The sequence below is a fragment of the Capricornis sumatraensis genome, chromosome 4 (assembly GCF_032405125.1).
Source record: "Capricornis sumatraensis isolate serow.1 chromosome 4, serow.2, whole genome shotgun sequence".
Taxonomy (NCBI): Eukaryota; Metazoa; Chordata; class Mammalia; order Artiodactyla; family Bovidae; genus Capricornis; species Capricornis sumatraensis.
The window spans coordinates 100,738,858-100,760,633 of NC_091072.1; the positions used below are offsets into that span (position 1 = coordinate 100,738,858).

At 49.2% G+C, this 21,776-nt stretch overlaps 1 protein-coding gene across 2 annotated transcripts; it reads left to right on the forward strand.

Moving 5' to 3' along the window:
* The first annotated feature begins 5,935 nt into the window (after positions 1-5,935).
* TAC3 (tachykinin precursor 3) lies at positions 5,936-9,564 on the forward strand. 2 transcript variants are annotated; one of them, XM_068972121.1, is made up of 5 exons: positions 5,936-6,049; positions 8,233-8,341; positions 8,533-8,562; positions 9,054-9,107; positions 9,491-9,564. In XM_068972121.1, the coding sequence occupies exons 1-5, from the start codon at positions 5,936-5,938 to the stop codon at positions 9,562-9,564; spliced, it is 381 nt and encodes a 126-aa protein (XP_068828222.1). The 2 variants fall into 2 exon arrangements, with proteins under 2 accessions (XP_068828222.1, XP_068828224.1); XM_068972123.1 differs by lacking the exon at positions 9,054-9,107.
* Positions 9,565-21,776: the final 12,212 nt, after the last annotated feature.

The following is a 21,776-nucleotide window of genomic DNA, read 5'->3' on the forward strand; positions in this document are numbered from 1 at the left end:
GGAGGTGCCGCAGTTTCTTCCTCCTGGACGGGCACCGGCCCCACCCCCACCTGCCCACCTTTGTGGGGGGATCTCAAGTCTGAACCCCCTGATGGGCTGTGGGGTCAGAGACTGAAGAACCCTTGAAGAGGACCTTGCTTCTCCCAAACCTTTCCAGAACTCTCTCCAAAGTTAGCTTCCTCCCACCCTCAGCCTCTTTGCCCACTAATAATATGACAAGAGACTTCGCAGACGTTTGATCATGTGGGTGGGTCCCTATTCCCCCATCCTTCCACCAGCTTGTACTTAGACACTCTGCCCCCTCCCTTTCCTCTACTGGGGCTCCTTGGAGCCAGATAATGCAGACAATAAGAATGAAAAAGAAGGGAAATTGTCTCCGGGGCTCCTTGACCGGCTGAGCTCTGGTGGGGTCTGGAGAGACTGGGGTGGGGGCGGGGCAGTCCGGGATGGTGCTCAGGTCGCAGGTGGCCAATGAGCTGATTCATTAAGTGCGTCCCTGGAGGGAAGAAGTGAGGATCTCTGTCTCATCAGATATTGGGATCCTTTCGAGATTTAGCCTGAAAGGGGGCTCAAGGCTGGGGGGCTCATGTGAGCAGAAGTGAGCAGGGTCCATGGGTCCATGTATGGTCCCCTCTGTCCCAAGCTCAGCACTGGACTTCCTCACACCTGCCGCCTGGTAGCCCCCTGCTTTTCCATGCACCAGAGATGTCAGGCTGCTGCCAACAGTCACCTTGCTAATCACTGCCCCACAGCTGGTGGCACTTGACAGGGGGCCGCTCCCCCACCCAGACGCTCTCATCCCCGTGACTGACGTCTTCCCTCTTGCCTTCATTTGTTTTCCATGTGTCACTGACATTATTTCTTTCTTGGTTTCCAACTGTCTCACACCATCTCATTGTCCCCGTTTCTGTGGGCTCTGACTAATGTTAACACGTAATATTCTGTATCATGCTTTAAATATCCCCCACTTCCTCTGTATCTGTTTCCTCCTAGATGCTGTATTGTCTCAGCCTCTTCTGCTCTGGTCTCTACCTTTAGGGACCAAGCAGCTCCTTTGTTTGTAGTAAGGTGTAAATCCCCGCTTGTGAGAGCACACACATGGCTGCCTTTGTTTCTGTCTGGGCGGCTCTGCCTCCTTCCACGATCTCTGCCTTCCCTGCCTCCGCTGAGCTCACTGTGCCTTGAGGACGGGGCCTCCCTCCACCTCAGCTTCCATCAGCAGGCAGCTCACGCCCCAGGTGATCTGCTGGCGGGAGACCTGGTTAACTCCTCGTCTCGTCTGCAGACGAACCTAGCGCTCAGGGCACAAGCCAGCCCTGAGTCCTGGCACACCCTGCCTGAGCTGACATAGGGCCCAGGGAGGCAGCTCTTCCCTGTGGGTGAGGGTCTAGAGCTGTCATTGGTAAGGGGACTCTGTCCTGAGCTGGGGCTCTGGCCACCCTTCCGCTGCCCCAACAGATCCCCCATCCTTGACTTCTCAGAATCAGGCCGAGAGGGGCTGGTGACCAGAGCCTGACCGCCCCAGCTCTCCACCTCATCTCCTGCTCCCAGGGCCCAAATTGTCGTCACTTTTCCAGTGAAGTGTCTGGTCATTTTCAGAAGCAATTTCAGGAGACTCTGCAGCTGCTGCTCCCTATCCTGCTTTTCCTTTCCTAGGGCTGAAGGCACTGTCAGCTCTCCGGGCTAGGGATAGGGGGAGAGGGAGGGGGGAGGGTTCCTGACCTCCTTCCTGTCCTCCCCCATCAGTCATGTGGATGGATGCTAGTCTAAGGAAGGCATGTGGGGATCCTCTCTTCTTTACTCTCCCATCTCCCTCCCTCCTCCTCTCTCCTGTCTCTGCTTCTCTTCTCTTCTGGAATTCAACAGCATGTGTTTTCTTCCCTTGAAGCCTATAGGGGCTGTTTCCCTACCCTTGTCATAGGGCTTGAAGTGGCTGTATCATGATGGGAGAAGCTGAAGTTCTGCCTCCCACTCCCCATCACCAGTCCAGCTCTCTCAGTCTTGGCTGTTTGAGCCTCTGATAGGCACAAGTCATCCCAGTACCCCCTAACCCCAACGAGGAGTCATTCTGCTGTCTCGTGGCACAGACCAGCTCTCACTCAGCCCTCCTGGCTCGGCCCCGTTCCGCGGCCGGCTCTGAGGGACTCCTGTTCCTCGCGCTGCAGGTTGTTTCCCAGCTGTGTCCTGGCCAGGGGGTTTGGCATCCTTCCATTCCTATCGGTATCTCTCCACCCAGTGTCACCTGTGGCTCTAGCCCCTCCCACAGCATCCCGCAGCACCCCTCTAGGATGTTGAAGGGGTCCACGTGTTGCCCTGCAAGCTGTGCACGTGGTGGACATACACAGGTCATCTCATGCGCACAAGTACATGCTCCACCTCGACCCCCGGGATGGGCTGACTAGCCCTTCTCATCTCAGCTCCCCCATTTCCTGGCCTCACCTCCAACCTGAGTCAGCAGTAAAGAGAGGGGCGGGCCCCAGAGGGGATCTTTTTAGGGATTCTGCTCCTCTAGGCCAAGTCCTCAAGTCGAAAGTGTTCAAAGGAAAAAACACCCAGCTTCTTTGCAGCTGCAGTACCTGCTTTACATGCTATTTGCATATGATCTGTGGGCAAAGTGAAGCCCAGCCTGTCCTTGCCTCCCTCCTTCATCACCTCTCTGACTTAGCACCAGCTCTTTCAAGTCTTTGTTAATCCCAGAGATCAAGGGGTGATCAATTCTCCCTGCCATTCCCTTGCTCCCCCCGATCCTTGGCTCCTGCCATCCTGTGAGATGCCTTATCATCAAAGGACATTATTCATGTTGGACCTTTGCTGAAGCCTTGCTTCCCTGGTACCAGGGCATGGGGGCAGGGATGAATGGGGTGGTGGAGGGCAGGAGGCTGACATAGAGATGGGACCCAGGAGACTTTAGTCCTTGGCCCTCATCTGATATGTTCTTCCTTCTGCACTGCTAATTCCCTCCAGCCTGTATGGCTTGGACCTCCTTTTCCAGATTGGTGAGAGGAGGGGAGGAGGTGGGAGATGTCCAGGTCCAATTAAAAATAGCACCTGAACTTCTCAAAGGCTTGAACCAGTCATATTGTTTACATGTAAACAGCCTTCCCCTTCTGCCCTTTATCCCAACCCTGAGTCCGGGGCCATGGTTTCCCCAGAGAGCCAAGTAATTAGCTGGGTAATTACATGAGGCCCCAGTGGCCTCTCACATAATTCCATGGGGTCTTAAAGAGTGGGACACTGAGCAAATAAGCATGCAGGAACATGACCTAGCTGCTACTCTCACTTGGGGATGAAGCTGGAGTCCCGTGCAGCCAGAATGACTTCTTAGTATGGCCCAAGACCGAGGGTGGGTGCGCTGGGGAAGGAAACATTTCAGGACTCTAGCAATGCTTGAGAGGCTTTATGGAAGATCCACATGGTGGGCTGCAGTGCAAAAAGCTAGACTCAGGCTACCTTTTTTGTTTTATACATAAATTTTTGTTGAGCACCTATTATATGCCAAACATTATAGAGCTAGGAATCCAATAGCAAACAGATGAAGAGTCCTTGCCCTTCTAAAGATGACAGTCTGGTGGGAGACTTTATAGGTAAATTTGTAGTATGTTTGATGTAATGTATGAAGAAAAGAAATGAGGGGATATGGAGAATAAAGTGGTAGTAATTTTATTGAAATATTTCTGGCCAAGCTGAGAGGGCTGTGGGACCTTAGTTTCCCAACCAGGAATTGAACCTGTGCTCCTGCATTGGGAGCTCAGAGTCTTAACCACTGGATTGCCAAGGAAGTCCCTAGTGGTAGTAACTTTAAATAGGGTGATTGGGAAAGGTGCTGGTGAGCAGGAACCATTATAATAAATATGCAACAGAGCTATGATTCTCTTCCAAATCCCAAGATATAGAAGAGCACCCGATCCCAATCTCTAGGTCTTTTCGGGAGGTGGACCCCCACCCCTCTGGGGGACCTAAGTCTCCCCTTACTGGTCAAAGTATAGACCAGCGCAGTACAATGAAGGGGAGGTTGGGAGTGAGAAACACCTGGATTTGAGGCTGTTCTCCAGGAGCTATATGTCCTGAAGCATGTGACTGAACTTTTTGAGCCTCAGTTCCTTCATCTGAAAATAGGAATGTTTCCTACTCACACGGTGGAGGTGATGAAAATCAGTTGAATTGCTCTCTGCTGAAGCTCCTTGCAAATGTTCAAATTCTTCCTCCATTATAAATAAACACTGAGAGTGATGACTGCTCTGAAGCCGGCTTTCATTTCACCTCCCCTCATCTCCTCTGGCGGCATTCTTTTTCTCTAGGTCTGTCTCAGATCCTGTATCTGACCCTCCGCTGGGGCTCTCTTGCCTTGAGGGGCTGAAGTGAGCACAGTGAAACCTCTCAACTGTGGGGCATGAACTAGAGGCTTGAAAGTTCAGGGGAGAAGATGCCTGAGTTGTTTGGAGACAGAGTGGGGGATAAATGAAGCAAAGGAGGAAAAGAAGCAATTAAGAGATCGATGCTGGGGCAGGGGCTGGGGAGCAGCTTAGCCATGTCATCTCTCAGAGATGACAGCAGAAGGATGGAGGTGAGAACCCTGAAAGGATGCAACAACGTCAGGCTGGTTCAGGGGTCAAGAAATGGGGTGGGAGGCCCGGGGAGGGGCACTGGCCCTGGGAGGCGATGGAGGGAGGCAGACGCTGGAGGTTTCGCACTAGCCACTGGGGGGAAGTGCTGACCCTAAGAGGTTGAAGGGCCACTGCGATGAGTCAGCTCCAGCTGGGAGGAGGACAGAGGGACAACTGAAGACTGGAGAGGTGCCAGACTCACCTCCCAATCATCTGGGATGGGATCTTTCTCATCCTGGTGGTGGGGGAGGGGGGTGGGGGGCAGAGAAGGACCTGCCAGAAATTGGTTTGGCTTGGCAGTTGAGGCTGGAAGTTTAAAGGGCAAAGAGCTGGTGCATGGATATGGAGGAGAAAGAGCCCAGGGACCTCAGCTATTGAGTTGCATAAGCAACATCATTGCTTAGTGCGCCCAGCTCCAGGGCTGCTGGACTGTGAGTTGCTGGATAACCTCAGCTCACTGCTGAGTTTGTGGTGTGTGTGTGTGTCTGTGCGTGTGTCTGCAGCCTATATCCCCCTTCACCCCCACCAGCCTCCCGCCCCGCCAGCCACCCTGGGATTGGTGATTCTCAGCCCCTCCCCCGGCTCCCCCAGACCCTCCCAGAGCCTTTATCAGGGAGCTGGGCCGGAGTTCCTGCCACTTCCCCAGTCCCTCCACTCCCTGTTTCTCCGTTCACAGCAGCAGCACCAGCAGCGTTTGTGGGGAGCGGGCAGTGCTTCCGGCCAGCTCCCTGATCCTGCTAGACCATCTGTCCCAGGCTCCAAGCTGCTCCACAGGTAGGCGCAAGCCAGAGAATGTTGGATGGATAGGCGCTGGCACCAGAGGACAGGGGGTGGAGTCAGGAGGGAATAAACGTGGCAGCCTTTGATCAGGGAGTGGGCTACTGGGCAGGTGAGCCGAAAGAGGCAATAGGGGTTGATGTAGTGATGCCTGGAGCCTGTGTGTACAGACTGATTCTTCCAATATTTAGAAAGTTTTGGCCTAAGCCTTAGGGTATCTAGGGCTGGAGAATAGCATTCAGGATCCCTCCTCCAGCTGACGAACAAAATAGACCCTTGCAGGTCCCGTCAGTCTATTATCTTCCTGGGGAGCTGGAGCCCCTGGCATTGTTGGCCGTTGCTCATTGCCAGGTGCACAGACTGGGGGAACACATGATAGAGGCCGGGAGACTGAGCCCCTCCAGCTCAGAGACTGTCCCTGACCAAAGCTGGGGTGGGAGAGTGGGGGCTGGGGAGGCAGGGTACTGGTGGTGAGTGCCTCCTGCATTTGCACCTGAGTTGCGTCCTCCTCCTCCCTGCCTCCCCTGTCCTGTCTTTCTGTCCTCCTAGGCATCATGCGGAGTGCCCTGCTGTTTGCAGTCATCCTGGCCCTCAGCTTGGCTCAGAGTTTTGGTGCGGTCTGTGAGGAGTCACAGGAGCATGTGGGGCCCGGTGGGGGTCACAGCAAGGTAAGGTTCCCCCTCTGATTTGCCACCCTGGCAGAATACCAGACACCATCATGGGGGCCACACTCTGCCTGTCCCACCTCTGTAGTGAGGAAGGTGGGATGGGCGGGTGGGGAGTTACTTGGATTATCCACCAGAGGGCTGGACTGCCCTGCCTCTCTGGGGGCCTCATGTTCTCTCAGTATGTCTGTCAGTGTCTCTGTCCCTTTGCATGTCTTTGACACCTTGTATGTAAAAGGTGCCCCACTGAAACATTGTTTGTTTGATTGTCTGGTGACCTGGTGAGTGGATGGTGCTGGATAAGGTGGTCTCAGGTTCTGTCCCTTTGCAGGGGGGCAAGTCTTCCTCACTGCCCAGATGGTATGAAACAGTCAGAATTTCTCTCCCAAATAGTTGTTCGTATTCTTTGTCACCTGTCAGTTTTATGTATTATGTTGTTTTAAAAATTCACATAAATTCCCTTATCATCTGCTCTTCCACCGTCAGTAACCTCAGGTGCTCCTAAGATCCCAACCCTTTCTTTCCTCCTGTTCCATGTCCCTCTCTAGCCTCTGGTTAGTCAGGATGGGAAACAAAAAATCACAAAACAAGTTGGGCCCCAATTTCTGAAGTTCCTCTAAGAAAAAGAATAGGAGTTGTCAGAATAGGGGTACTGGGGGAGAACAAGGAAGAAGTCTTTTCAAGGTTTTGAAAAGACAGCAATTATATTGGTACGAGTGCTTTTAAGATGATTACAGGTGGGACTTATTACAAATTCAGCATGTGAAGTCTAACTGCCTCTCCAGCTTGGATCTGTTCAGCATCTCATTATAGGAGGTGCACAGAGTATTTGAACAATTTGGGGAAGTGGTTGTGTGGGAAGCCGTGGGCTGGGCAAAGAGAGACATCATCAGCTTTTGTCCAGCTGGTGGGGTGTCCCAAGGCATGATGGGCTGGCAACCTTGCAGGTGGTAGCCGCTGCAGCAGCTCCAAAAGACCAGAACCAGTTCAAAAAACACAGAGCGAGTGCCAGACAAAGGCTGGACACTGTGTTCGGAGCCAAAGTTCCAGCTGGAGACAGAATATCTGGGTCTGTTACTCTGAGATGAATGTGCTTTGCGACCTTGCCCCTCTTGTCCAGTGAAAGAGAGGTTGCCTTCCTGCCCCTTCTCCCTACAGGTCCATGAGAATGAGAGAAATTGGGATGAGAAGGGGGTAGGATGTATGTGTGCCTGGGCAACCAGGTTGGCATGTGTGAAACCACCAAGATGATTAAGAACCCCTGCTCAGCATCATGGCTACAATGGGGTTCAGCTGTGGAGGGGAAGAGGGTTCATTCTGAGCATGCTGCCTTCTGAAGTTCTAAATCTGGGGCGAGGTGGTGGGGAGAGAGACAGAAAACCACAGGCAGAAACCAATGGAAAAGAGAGGGAGCGGCGGTGGGGAACACAGGGAGAGAAACACCCACGGACTCAGTGGAGAGTGGGGCGATTCCAGGATGGCTGGCGGCCCCGGGTGCCTACACCCACGTGTCCCCAGGACCAAGTCCTGTCTGTGGCTCAATCATGGAGCACAGACCAGAGCATACTAGCTCTGTCTGATGAACCTTTCTCGGAAATTCCTGACTCACTCGATTAGTGGGGCAACTGTATCCTTGATCAGATCGGTTCCGGATGTGCCAGGGTGAAAAAGAACCAAAGGCCCTTTTCGCTGAGAGGTGGCAGGAGCTGTGAGGGGGCCTCAGGAGTCTGTCCCCTTTGAGCTTGGGAGATAGCATGACCAACTGTCCTGGTTGTCCCAGGACTGTCCCAGCTTGAGCACTGAAAGCCCCACACACCTGGGCAAACTGGGACAGTTGGTCGGCCTACAGGGATACCCAATGTGTTCCCTCTACATGTGCCTCCCAAATCTTGCTGTGTCTATAAATCACCTGGGAGCCTGGTTAAGACTCAGGTTCTGTCTCAGTTGGTCTGGTATAGGACCAAGTTTAGGTATTTTTAACAAACTCCCAGCGGTTATGCTGCTAGTCCACAGACCACAGTTTGAGAGCCCACTTCTCTTCTAGTGTGAACCGGAGGAAATCCGGAAAGAAATAGGATGTCAGGTTCAGCTGTGATGAGCTCAGGAAGAGGCCATTTCTTGTGGGAAAAGAGTGAGAGGACTGGGGGTGAGCCTCCTCCTTGGCCCTCTTTGTCTCTCTTTGCCAGAAGGACTCAAATCTCTACCAGCTGCCCCCATCATTGCTCCGGAGACTCTATGATAGCCGCGTGGTCTCCCTGGATGGATTGCTCAAGATGCTGAGCAAGGCCAGCGTAGGTAGGATACAGCCCCAGGGAAAGGGGTTTGGGGGGCAGGATTCTGAAGATTAAATAGATCTGGGAGGACTTTCAGGAGGGAAGGAGACTGGAGATGCCTTCATGAATGATTGAGGGTTGTGATCTGAACCCCCTCCAATCGTCTCTTTGCAGATCCCATCCCCCAGTTACATGCTTGTTCTTGGTTCACAGGTCCTAAGGAGTCGCCACTTCCCCAGAAACGTGAGTAGCCTCCTCTCCCTCCAGACCTCTGCTGACCACTTGCCCAGAACTCCACGGGCACAGGGCCCAGTGACTATTTTGGCTGGCCCTGCTTCCACTGGTGCACACAGCATCCCAGCTGCAACTGCTCAGTCAGCCTCTACAGAGTGTGAGATGCCCCTGGGGGCCAGAGGAAGCAGGTGTGGGGGGCCTGGTGAGGTCTTCCTCCACGGGCGTGGTGGTGCATTTCAAGAGGATCTCTTGGTGGCTGTGAAGATTCTAAATCAGGCACCTGATGGATGGGAGGATTTTAGAGCTCTTGAAAGGTGGGGGAGAGGGAGGTAGACAGAGAGGGTGGGCTAAGGGGATAGCCTGCTAACTGTGGGGAGGCAAGCTGTGGTGGGATACAGAAACAGAAACCAGAACCCAACTTCAGAAGTCTTGACACCTGTCTGGGGAAAGACATCAACCCCTCATCGTGATGGTTGACCATGTTGGCCCTTTTTATGCAGGTGACATGCATGACTTCTTTGTGGGTCTCATGGGCAAGAGGAACCTCCAGCCAGGTAGGAGCATGGTGGAAGGGCTGGGGTGCTGGCAAAGGTGTAGCAGGAGTCATCTGCTTCACATTTGTCAGTGGAGGGAAAGACAGGACTTTCCCTGGCTACAGTGAGGGCTCCTCCACCCCTCGACTCAATCAGCTTGGACCCACAGTCCAGCCCTCCCCAGGAGCAAAGCAGGGAGACCTTTCTAAGAAGGTCCTGCTGCAGCTGGGAAAGGGTCAGAGAGGCTTTGCTTGCCCCTCCCCCATTTGCCAAACAGAGGGTCCCTCTTCTTCCTAACTCTGTCTTCCAAAGCTGTCCTGCATAGCCAGCCCTTTGCTTTTGGGTTAGGGTGACGGTCATAGTCAGAAAAATCCCTCCTAACGACACACTTTATATACCCCCAGACACTCCTGTTGATATAAACCAAGAAAACATCCCCAGCTTTGGCACCTTCAAGTACCCCCCCAGTGTGGAATGAGGTAAGGACTTACTCCGGGTGAGGAGAAGGGATTGTGGGTATGTGGTGGGGTAGGAGGGGTGTTGCCAGAGGATCATTTCCTCTGATGCTACGGGCATTAATGCTCATAATTAATGCCCTAAATACATCCCAACGCTTAAAAGTGTGTGCTTGTCTGTGACTACACTCACACATATGTGTGCACACACACACACACACATACACACACACATCCCTCTTTCTCATCTCTTTCCAGCCTCATTGATCCCGGCTTACAATTGAGCAGGAGTGAGTGGGGGGAAATGGCAAGGGGAGGTTTTCCCCTGGGGTTTCTTTGATGGACAACTTCTGTTGTTTGGACTGTATTCTCTTGTGATTTGTGCAAAAGATGGAGAGATCATCATTGGATAATTATAGGTACCACATTTATTCGCATGTGAAGCATTTTGCTTCCCAGGGAGGCTGAAACCATCCAGATCATCCTGAATCTTGGGTTACTGGGTCCACTATAGGGTTCTTTGCAAGGATGATTCTTGCGTTTCTTTCTAGAAATGCAAGAAAAACCTCTGAAATCTAATGAGGAGTGGCTGGAAACTGTATCATAATTGCTCTGTATAGAGTAATGAATAAGAGCATGGCCTGACTTTGAATCCTGGATCTGTCACTCACTAGCTGTGTCCCTTGGCCAGGTTACATAATCCTTCCGTGCCTCTGTTTCCTCATCTGAAAAGTGGGGATGATAATATTATCTCACAGGGCTGTTGCTTTGAGTCTAGGTCAAGTGTTCAGAACAGTGCCTGGCACACAGCATTGTACTTTGGCTTCCCTGTGACTGTCGCAGTCTGGGAGGTGTAGGGAAGGTTCATTCCAGTGTTGCCTCAGTGGGCTCTGGTCTGTCTGTCTGAAGTTGTCTGGACCCTAGACCTGAGTGGGCTGACAGTTCTTCCACTTGGCATGTGAACGTGAGGCCCCCCGGGGGAAGTGTCTTGTCAAAATGCGGAACCATCTTCCTCGACACCAGCTTCCCACACATAGCTCACTGATGGCTTTCTTTGCACCGGCTTCCCAAGAATGGTGTCAGGGGAAGCAAAGGGAGGGGTCAGGAAGCCTCTGTCTTCCTAGAGACTCCTGCCCCTCTCCCTGCGGCCCTGTTACCCCCTCTCATTGGTTTCAGGGGAGACCCAAGGACCAGGAGCTGGCTCTCAATGAGACTGCCTGTGCATGACTCCCAGGCCTAGAGTCATGACTGTGCCCCCGATTCAGTGTTGGGCGAGGGGGCACAAAAAGCTGTAATAACCGTAACTCGCTGATTACATGGTACTTACTGTATCATTTTGCCCTCATTAGATTGTTATTTCAGTCTTGCCGACGGCCAGATAATTATACGGGCAGCTATATCTGGACGACATACTCTCCCCAATGTTATGCATGGGCCGTAAAGATAATTACAGTGCAATTTTGCCATAGTATTTTATACAAATGGCAGAAACAAGCACATTATAGAAATCTACTTGTAATGCTTTCTGGTGAATCTAGGGTTTTTTGGAGAGACTGAGCTCATAATTGCAGCCTTCATAATCTCACCACGGATGGCGCGTTCTGAACCTGTTAGGTACTGGGGAGAATAGACTCAAGGCCCCTGGGGGGTGGCATGTAAAGATTAGATGAGATGGATCAACACAGATCATCGTGCCGTCTAATTTCATTCATGTGAAGCTGCTGAAAAGGGAAGTGCTCCCTAGAGCTGTCCTTCCTCTGGGAGGTTTCTGCAAAGAGGAGGAGGGACTGGGTGAGGCCAGGGGAGCATTAGCTCCAAGCTGCACTGGACAGGGCTGTGTGTATGCCCGGCTCGTAGGGAGGCCAGGATGATATGAAGTTTGCCACTACATCTTTCTGTGTGGGCCCCTCAGACCACGCACATGGTGTTTATGAAAGGGTAGTGTGATGCACATGGGAGCTGGGAAGACGCAAGCAACTGTAGCTAGGAGAGTTTTTCAGTCCTCTAGTTCAAAGGCTACATGGAGAGCTGAGGGCCAAGGCTTCCATTCTATCTACTGCTCCCTTACAGAGGCCCCTCCCTTTCTCCCCCACCTCCCCGGTGGGTGGTTGCTGGGAGTTTTAAGGACAGAGATGTGATCTGATCTTTTTTTTCGGTCCTCAGCACTCCACTCCTGGACTCCTGGGCTACATCGTGAAGACACCCACCCCTAGATGCACACGCTTCTATTTCGCTTCCTCCTCCCCACCCCTGTAACACTCTTGTGCTTTGACCCCTTCTTCTCTCTCTCCCACTGGCTGCAGAAACTGCCTTGTGAGCATCCCCAGTCCCTGTAACAATTGACTACAGATTGCCCTGGAATTTCTGTAGCATCCTACAAATATGATGTCTCTCTCTATTCCTCAACAATAAAGGATTTTTACATATTATGACCTATAGGATGTATTTGGTTGGTGGATGGGTTTTTCTCTTTCTTGACTCTTTTGGTTGTATCACATACACACACACACACACACACATGCACACACACACATATGATACACACACTTATATATAAATGGAAGTTTCTTTATTTTGTACACATGTCAATTTTCCCAACAGTGTCTTACTCATTGCTTCATATAGTTAGTATGGGAAGATTTATTTAGTGATTGAAAGAAGAAATGAATTTGGAAGATGGCTTCTAGCACTCAAAGACTTTCACAAACCAGCTTTAGATAAAGAATAAAAACAAGGATTTCCAGGGTGGTCCAGTAGTTAAGAATCCCCTTTGAAATGCAGGGGACCCAGGTTCAATTCCTGGGGGGGGGGAACTAAGATCCTGTGTGCTGAGGAGCAATGAAGCCAACGTGCAGTAACTACTGAGCCCGAGTGACACAAGGGAGTCTGTGCACCACAAGGAAATATCCTATATGAGGCAAAAAAGACCCCGCATGTTGCAACTGAGACCTGATGCAGCCAAGTAAACAGATAAATATTAAAGAAAAACTAGATATTCTGTATTTCCAGGATGGGCCTGGGAGACATTAACCCCGACTCCTACTCTGTAGAGAAGGGAGATGGGGATGATGGCTGTGTAAAGACCCAGCCCCAAAGAAGGATGCATCTGTAGCACTACTATTTCTGTATCCTCAGATCCTACGGCAGGTAGTGGGATGAGATGGTGACCCACCAACAGAGTTTACAGGCTAGCAGGGCTTTGGGTCAGCAAACAGCGCTTAATCTTGCTAGGCTGGAACATAGACAGGAAAGTTACTGTAGGAGCCAAGAGGGAGGAGAGCAAGATCTCTTGAGCTTTAACTGGTCGCTTTAGTCATAAAGGGAAATGCTTATTCCCGACTCTTCTGTAATGCAGGTCTCACCAGCCTTTGTAACGGTGGTCTAGTAGTCTGCAGTGTATGTAAGGCACTTAAAGGAGGTATGTGTGGGTGTCTCTTGTTAACCTGATGTGCCACCCATCGCAGTCCACAGGTCCCAAATGGGCGTTCTGTACCCTAATGGAAGAAGTCCTCAGGCTCCCTGCCTTAGCTTAGTGCAAGGGCCTTGGCCATGACCCTGAACCACCCTCATACAAAGGGCGGTACAAAGCATTTAACAATAAATAAAATTGTTAAAAATAAACAAATGAAAATTAAAAGATTGGCATCTAGAGATGTAGGGATGGGAGGCGTTCTGTAGGACTGAAACTTCATCCTATGAAATCCGATACTATCTCCAGGTAGATAGTGCTGGAACATTGCTTGTTGGTGTGGGAGATCTCAACTAGGTGCTCAGCTTTCCCAAGGCTGGGAGAAGGCAGGGCCATGGAGCCAGAGACTTCTTCCTGCAGGTCCTTCACCCCAGTGAACGTTCTCTCTTCCCAGAACTTGACTGGGGCAGTTTTGGGCCCACAGCTCCATGGTGGGGACACTTACCTGAGTATCCCTGGTGTCTGGTTTACTGCTAAAATTCAGAGAATCTACCTGCAATAAAGGGGACTTGCGTTCGATCCCCAGGGTTAGGAAGATTCCCCTGGAGAAGAGAATGGAAACCCACTCCAGTATTTCTACCTGGAGAATTCCATGGACAGAAGAGCCTGGAGGGCTACAGTCCATGGGGTTGCAAAGAGTCAGACATGACTGAGAGACTAACCTTTTCACGTTTCAAAGAATACCCTCACCCCAAATCTTGAAGGCTTTTCTCAATGAGTTATCATGTTAGCATTTCAAAATTATCTACCTAGATTGTTTAAAAGTGGGATACGCTTTGCAGAGTCTGGGGGATTTATTTGGGTCATGAAAGCTTCTGCTCAGACTTGAGAGTCAGGCCTGTGCTTTGCCTGACACAAGTACTTTGCCAAGTAGGAGCATAAATACAGAAAGGTTGCTCTCTGGTGGGACTGACGAAAACTGCAGTACTGGGGATTCTAAGAAAAATGAAGACCAGCTTTAAATCCGATTCCTGGTTTCGTGCTTGGAGAATGTGTGAAGGAATCCTGGCCTTCTTCTTCCTATTGGAAGGATGTTGATGCCCAAGAGGGCCTTGAATTAACAAGACCTTGGCCTAATTCTGGCTTTTCTCCATTTAATTTTGTACATCTGTGTTATTGTGATTACATGGTGATTTACTTCAAAGACTTCTGTATTAAAGGTTCTAGACCCAATTCAGCGCATGTGGAGGGGGAGATCTCTCACACCAACAAACAACGCTCCAACCCCGTCTACCTGGAGATAGTATCAGATTTCACAGATTGAAGACTCAGGCCTACGGAACAACATCAGATGCCAATCTTTTAATTTTTATTTATTAATTAAAAAAAATTTTGTTTATTTAAAAATTAATTTTAAATGGGAATATAGTTGGGTTACAATGCTGTGTTAGTTTCTGCAGTATAGCCAAGTGAATCAGTCATACATATACATATATCCACTCTTTTATATTCTGTTCCCACATAGGTCATTCAGTTCAGTTCAGTGTTAGTCGCTCAGTCATGTCTGACTCTTTGTGACTCCATGGACTGTAGACTGCCAGGTTCCTCTGTCCAGGGGATTCTCCAGGCAAGAACACTGACTGGAGTGGGTAGCCGTTCCATTCTCCAGCGGATCTTCCCAACCCAGAAATCAAACCCAGGTCTCCTGCGTTGCAGGCAGACTCTCTACTGTCAGAGCCACCAGGGACGGCCATATAGGGCATTACAGAGTATAATAGAGTTCCCTGTGCTGTACAGTAGGCTCTTATTAGTTTTCTATTTATATAGAGCAACGTCTATGTGTCACTCCCAATCTCCCAGTTTGTCCTTCTCCCCCTTCCCCCCTCGGTAACCGTAAGTTTGTTTCCTACATTGTGACTCAATTTCCGTTTTATAAATAGGTTCATTTGTACCATTTTTCTAGATTCCACAAACAAGTAATATCATGTGATATTTGCCTTTTTTACAGTTTCATTTATTTATTTTTGGCTATGCTGGGTCTCCCTTGCTGCATGAGGGCTTTCTCTAGTTAGGTGAGCAGGGGCTGCTCTCTAGTTGTGACGCGCAGGTTTCTCGCTGCGCTGGTGTCTCTTGTTGCAAAGCGTGGGCTCCAGGGTGCACGGGCTTCAGTATCTGCTGCACTCAGGCTCAGTGGCTGTGGCTTGTGGGCGCTAGAGTGTGGGCTCGGTAGTTGTGGTGCATGGGCTTAGCTGCCCTGCAGTACATGGAATCTTCTCAGACCAGGGACCAAAACCATGTCCCCTGCATTGGCAGGTGGATTCTTAACCATTGGACCATGAGGGAAGTCCACTTTTTCTTTTTTGTGTTTGTATCTATTATAGTTTTGGGATTTGCTGTTCCCATGAGGTTTTGATTTAGCAGTCCACATATGTACAAGGTTGCTTTAAGTTGTTGGTCTCTTTCCTACCTGGAGAAGTTCCTTTAACATTTATTGTAATGCTAGTTTGGTGGTGCTGAATTCTCTTAGCTTTTGCTTGTCTAGAAAGCTTTTGATTTCTCCTTCAAGTCTGAATCAGAGCCTTGTGTAGAGTATTCTTTGTTGTAAGTTTTTCCCTTCAATTATCACTTGAAATATATTGTGTCACTCCCTTCTGGCCTGCAGAGTTTCTGCTGAGTAATCAACTGAAAACTTTATGGAGATTCCCTTGTATGTTATTTGTTGCTTTTCCCTTGCTACTTTTACTATTTTTCTGTTTATTTAATTTTTGTCAGTTTGATTACTATATGTGTTCCTCCTTGGGTTTATCCTCTATGGGATTCTCTGCACTTCCTAGACTTGAGTGGATGCTTCCTTTCTCACGGTACGGAAATTCTGGCTATATTTTCAAATATTTTCTCAGACCCTTTCTCTTCTCCTTCTGGGACCCCTATAATGCTATTGTTGGTACGTTTAATATTGTCCCAGACTGTTCTTTTCATTCTTCTTTCTGCATTCTGTTTTACGGCAGTGATTTCCACCACTCTGTCTCCCAGCTCACTAATTTGTTCTTCTGCCTCAGTTCTTCTGCTGTTGATTCCTTCTAGTGTATTTTTCATTTCAGTTATTATAGTATTCATCTCTGTTTTTTCTTTAAATCTTCTAGCTTTTTGTTAAATATTTCTTGTATCTTCTCAATCTGTGCCTCCACTCCCCCTCCGCCCCCCGCCGCCCAAGATGTCGGATCATCTTTGTTATCATTGCTCTAATTCTTTTTCAGGTAGATTGCCTATCTCCTCTTCATTTAGTTGTGCTTGTGGGTTTTTCTCTTGTTCCTTCATTTGCAACTTATTTGTCATCTCATTTTGTCTCACTTTCTGTATTCATGGTCTCTTTTCCATAGGCTGCAAGATCATAGTTCCTTTTGCGTCTCGTGTCTGCCCACCTTAATGGGGGTGAGGTTGGTCCAGGGGCTTGTGTAGACTTCCTGGTGGGAGGGATTGATGTCTGCCCTCTCGTGGATGGAGCCAGGTCTTATCCCTCTGATAGGCAGGGCCGTAAGGGGTGTATTTTGAGGTGGCTGTGAGCTTGGCTTAGCAGTAAAGAATCTGCCTGCAATGCAGGAGCTTCAGGAGACACATGTTCAATCCCTGGGTCAGGAAGATCCCCTGGAGAAGGAAACAGCAACCCACTCCAGTATTCTTGCCTGGAGAACCCCATGGGCAGAGGAGCCTGGCAGGCTACAGTCCATGGGGTCACAAGAGCGACTAAGCCACTGCCATTCCTCCTCTGGAGTTGTTCACCTGTAGGTGAGCTTTGTGAGCTTTGTGGTGAGCTTTGTGGTGAGCTTTGTGAGCCCACCATGCGAGCTCTCTGTTTACGCTGTTGTTGGCACTGCTCTCAGCCCCACCTTAACTGTGGGTATGCTGGCAATTGACCCTATGTCTTTCAGATATTATTTTCACCAGACCACCAGCATAGATCCTCTGAAGTCAGATCCCAGGATACCAGTATTCATGGATCTGGACTCTCTGTGCTATCGGGGCAGTTCAAACTCTAGCCTGGCCCACCCCCTCCTTGTATGTGCCCACAACATCTATAGGTGCTAAATCTAGGCCCATCTTGGCTGCAGGAGCCCTCGTGGCCCATTCAGATGTTCTGTAGGTGCCTGAATTTACAAACTCAGCCACATGGGTATCATTTCAGGGTTTGTGCAGCTGCTAGGACAGATTTCAGCCTTTTTCCTTAGTTGCACAGACCCTGGAGTTCAGACCCCACAAAGGCCTACTCTCAAGGCTGCCCTGGAGCACACAAGTCTGCCTGGTGAGGAGCAGGTGTGGAGGTGGTGTGGTGGCCCAGGTTGTGGGAGCTCTGGCAGTAACAGGCACACAGGGGAGCAGAAGGCCATGGGCACAAGAGAGCTCGACCCAGCGGGGGCCTTTCTTAGTGCCCAGGGAGGCAGGAGCCAGCACGTGGGGGCAGAGCCTGCAATGGAGGCTCCATCCTCATTCAACAATTGTGCTTTGCTCCTACGGCAGCTGGGGTTTCCTCCTCAAGTGTTCTGGGTTGCACATGTCCTCACTCCCGTCCCCTCAGGCTATCTCCTTTCAGCTAACATCAGTCTTCTCCCTGGGTTTGCTCTCCAAACCTCATGTTCCAGCCCCAGTCCCTATGTGTGTTAGCAGATACATGTCTCAGGTTAAGGGGTTCAGGGCTGTGGCAAGGACCATGTGTTTAGGTCTCACTCTGTTCTGCCTGCCACAGATGAGTTACTGCACTCTCCTCCAATAGCCCCCAAAGCTCCTCTTCTATCCCAACTGATCTCCCTGCTGTTGAGGGGGCTTCCCTGGATGCAGGAATCTTTCCACTCCTTCAGCCCCTCTCTTGAGGGGCACTGATCCAGTCCTCCTTCCTTTCTTCTTTTATTGGGCTTCCTGGTGGCTCAGATGGTAAAGAATCTGCCTGCAATGCAGGAGACCTGGGTTGGATCCCTGGTTCGGGAAGATTCCCTGGAGAAGGGAATGGCTACCCACTCCAGTGTTCTTGCCTGGAGAATTCCATGGAGAGAGGAGCCTGGTGGGCTACAGTCCATGGGGTCACAAAGAGTTGGACAGGATTGGGCACCTAACACTTTCATTCTATCACCCTAGTCCATTCTGTAGGGATTTTTCTTGTCCTTTTGGGCATCCATGGTCCTCTGTTAGTGTTCAGCTAGGGTTCTGTGAGAATGTTCCATTTGTAGATGTAGTCTTGATGCATTTGTGGGGAGAGATGAACTCCACATCCTCCTACTCTGCTGCCATCTTGACCTCTGCAGATGTCAATCTCAAACCCAAGTTGTTAACTGTCTACAGATTGGAGGGTCCCACAACTCTCTCATGTCCCACTGATTTGTTACTGTGGTTCATAGAACTCAGGAGACCTGTTTACTCACAGATCACCAGTTTATTATAAAAGAATATAACTTGGGAACACCAGATGGAAGAGATGCATGAGGCATGGGGAAAGGGGTGTGGAGCTTCCATGCTCTGAGCATGCCACGTTCCTCTCTTTGAATGTCTACATTTTCACCAATCCAGAAGCACTCCAAATCTAGTTCTTTCAAGATTTTATGGATGAGTCATTACATAAGTATGATTGATTAAATCATTGACCAGTGATAAGTGATTTAACCTCTAGCTCCTCTTTCCTCCCTGAAGGGCAGAGGCTTGGGACCGAAAGTTCCATTTCATCATAAAATTGGTTCTCCTGGCAACCAGCCTCTATCTTTAGGTGCAGTCCCAAAGTCACCCAGTAATGTAACTAAAGACATCATTATAGCTCTCATCACTTAGGAACTTTCAATTGTTTTAGGAGCTCTGTGTTAGAAATGGTGTGCTTGGTTGCTCAGCCATGTCCAACTCTTTGTGACCCCATGGACTGTAGCCCACCAGGATCCTCTGTTCATGGGATTCTCCAAGCAAGAATACTGGAATGGGTTGCCATGCCCTCCTCCAGGGGATCTTCCCAAACCAAGTATTGAATCCAGGTCTCCCAAATTGCAGGCGGATTCTTTACTGTATGAACCACCAGGGAAGCCCCAAAACACTGAAGTGGGTAGGCCATCCCTTCTCCAGGGGGTCTTCCCGACCCAGGAATTGAATGGGGGTCTCCTGCATTGCAGGCAGATTCTTTACCAACTGAGCTATCAGAGAAGCCCATTAGAAATGGTGGTGAAGATCAAATATATATATTTCTTATTATAAATCATAATATCACAAGTATAAATGATATAAACTTTAATCTACTTTAGGGGATGTGTAAACATGTGAAGTACGTTTACAGCACTCCAGAGATGGTTAAGGCAGTTGGTCAGAAAGACTGAACAGGCCCAAGACTCAAGTCTTGCAGCCTAATGTCTGAGTCATGCTAGAGCTTATGAGTCTACTGGTTGTGTTAATAAAAGAAACAGCCCCAAATGGAATCACTTGTACTAAGTCCCATGTCAGTTATCCAAGACTTAATGCCTACCTTAACTGCAATTTTAGCCTCTCCCAGGAATGTGGCCTTTAACCAGGCAATCTGGAATTACCTGGAGTTACTTAAAGGAAGGAAGACAAAAGTGGATTGCCTGAGACAATCCACTCTGTTTAAAAGCAAAATTCAACTAAGTTTGGAGATCTGACTTTATTCAATGATCTGTGAATCAAGTAGGCTTCCCTGGTGGCTTAGATGGTAAAGAATCTATCTGTAATGCAGGAGACCTGGGTTGGATCCCTGGGTCGGGAAGATCTCCTGGAGAAGCGAATGCCTACCCACTCCAGTATTCTTGCCAGGAGAATTCCATGGACAGAGGAGCCTGCTGCTGCTGCTGCTAAGTCGCTTCAGTCATGTCCAACTCTGTGCAACCCCATAGATGGCAGCCCATCAGGCTCCCCCATCCCTGGGAATCTTCAGGCAAGAACACTGGAGTGGGTTGCCATTTCCTTCTCCAATGCATGAAAGTGAAAGGTGAAAGTGAAGTCGCTTAGTAGAGTCCGACTCTTCATGACCCCATGGACTGCAGCCTACCAGGCTCCTCTGCCCATGGGATTTTCCAGGCAAGAGTACTGGAGTGGGTTGCCATTGTCTTATCCACAGAGGAGCCTAGCGGGCTGCAATCCATGAGGTTGCAAAGAGTTGAACATGACTGAGCTTCTAATTGTATCTTATTTGAATCAAGCGGCATTCCATCTGGTAAATAGAAAGGTGCTCTAAAGAGTTGTTTAAAGAAGTTTTTGAAAGCAGAAAGACGATGGGACAAGGAAGTCACAAATAAAAGAAAGGATTGTTTCATACAAGACCACCTTCCTCTGGGGGAAGGTAAGTGTCTATGAGGTGATTACCTCACTTGTGCTGGCTAGGTAATTTCACATCAACCGATTAAAAGTCACGTTCCAGGGAGAGGCTGAAATAGCAATTAAGATTGTTTTGCTGGCATAGAGCTTAGCACAAGTGACTCCATTTTGTGCCTATTTCTTTCTTTTTTTTTAAAGAACTCTTTGATAGAAACTTCCTTTTCCTGGTCCCTTTGCCTATAAAAGCCTTCTATTTTGTACCGTTCTTTAGAGCTCTTTTCTATGTGCTAAATGGGACGCTGCCCAGTCCTGAATTGTTGAATAAAGCCTATTAGACCTTCAAATTTACTCAGTTGAATAGTTTTTTAAGAGATTTACTGTCAACAGTAGGACTGAAGGAGACCTCTGATGGCTTCAGACACAATAAGAAACAGGCATGGTCCCTGCAAACCCTTTTGCGTTCTCTGTCTCTTGCTGTTTCCAAGGGCCACAGATAAGTTCCTCTCAGTTCTGAGCTCCACTCTGTGTCAGCCTCGTAATGTAATTGGTGTTCCAATCCAGGGCAGTTCAGCTTGAGCTGGCAGATGAGTCCAGCCAGAACCCAATCCCCTAGCCCTCTGTTCAGACCATAATTCCCTGACTTGAGTGAAAAAACTCAGCGGTTGGTTTGTCCCCAGACTCCACAGTGGGAACTGCTGGCATTTAGTTTGCAGTTCCACATTTGTTTGACATCTTTCCCAGATTGCAAGCTGGGAACTGCTGGTAGCAGCTGCGGTTCCTCATTTGTTTGGAATCAGTCTGCAGCCCCCATTGTTTGGGGTCTGCTGGTTCAGTCTTTTTTCCAGTCCCCAGATTTATGGGAATTGTTGGTGGGACACATAGGGACTTTTCTTGGCCAAGCTGCAGTGACATTTCTTGGTTACTGCTGGTGGGTTAAGATGCACATGCTTGTTTGTCTCTCTTAGTGTAGATAAAGGCTATTGTTAACGGGAAGCTTTGAAGCCAACAAGCCGCAAAAACTGATGAGCATTTAAAAGCTGTTAGAGTGCTCATCACCTAACAGAGAGACTCCCGTTTTAGGAAAATTTGGTTATAGAATGCCAACATCAATAAAATTTCCATGCAAAGAGATATACTTGTAAAACATCACACGATCTCCAACCTAGAGGCAATTCCTTCTAGGTATTAGTTTAGCTTCAAGAGACCCAAAATCTTAGCTAAAAACATAACAGGATTCTTAAACTCCAAAGAGTGAAGCACGCCAACTTCTGGTATACCTGCCTATTTTATGTCTAAGAATGATGGTTCCAGAAGCTTTAAATACCTACAAAAATGGCAAAATCTTACTAAAAACACAAAAAGTATCTAGAACAACACCCAGGCCTCCCCTATTACATCTCTAAGCCAAAGCCTGTGATTGTGTGGATCACAATAAACTGTGGAAAATTTGGAAAGAGATGGGAATACCAGACCACCTGACCTGCCTCTTGAGAAACCTATATGCAGGTCAGGAAGCAACAGTTAGAACTGGAC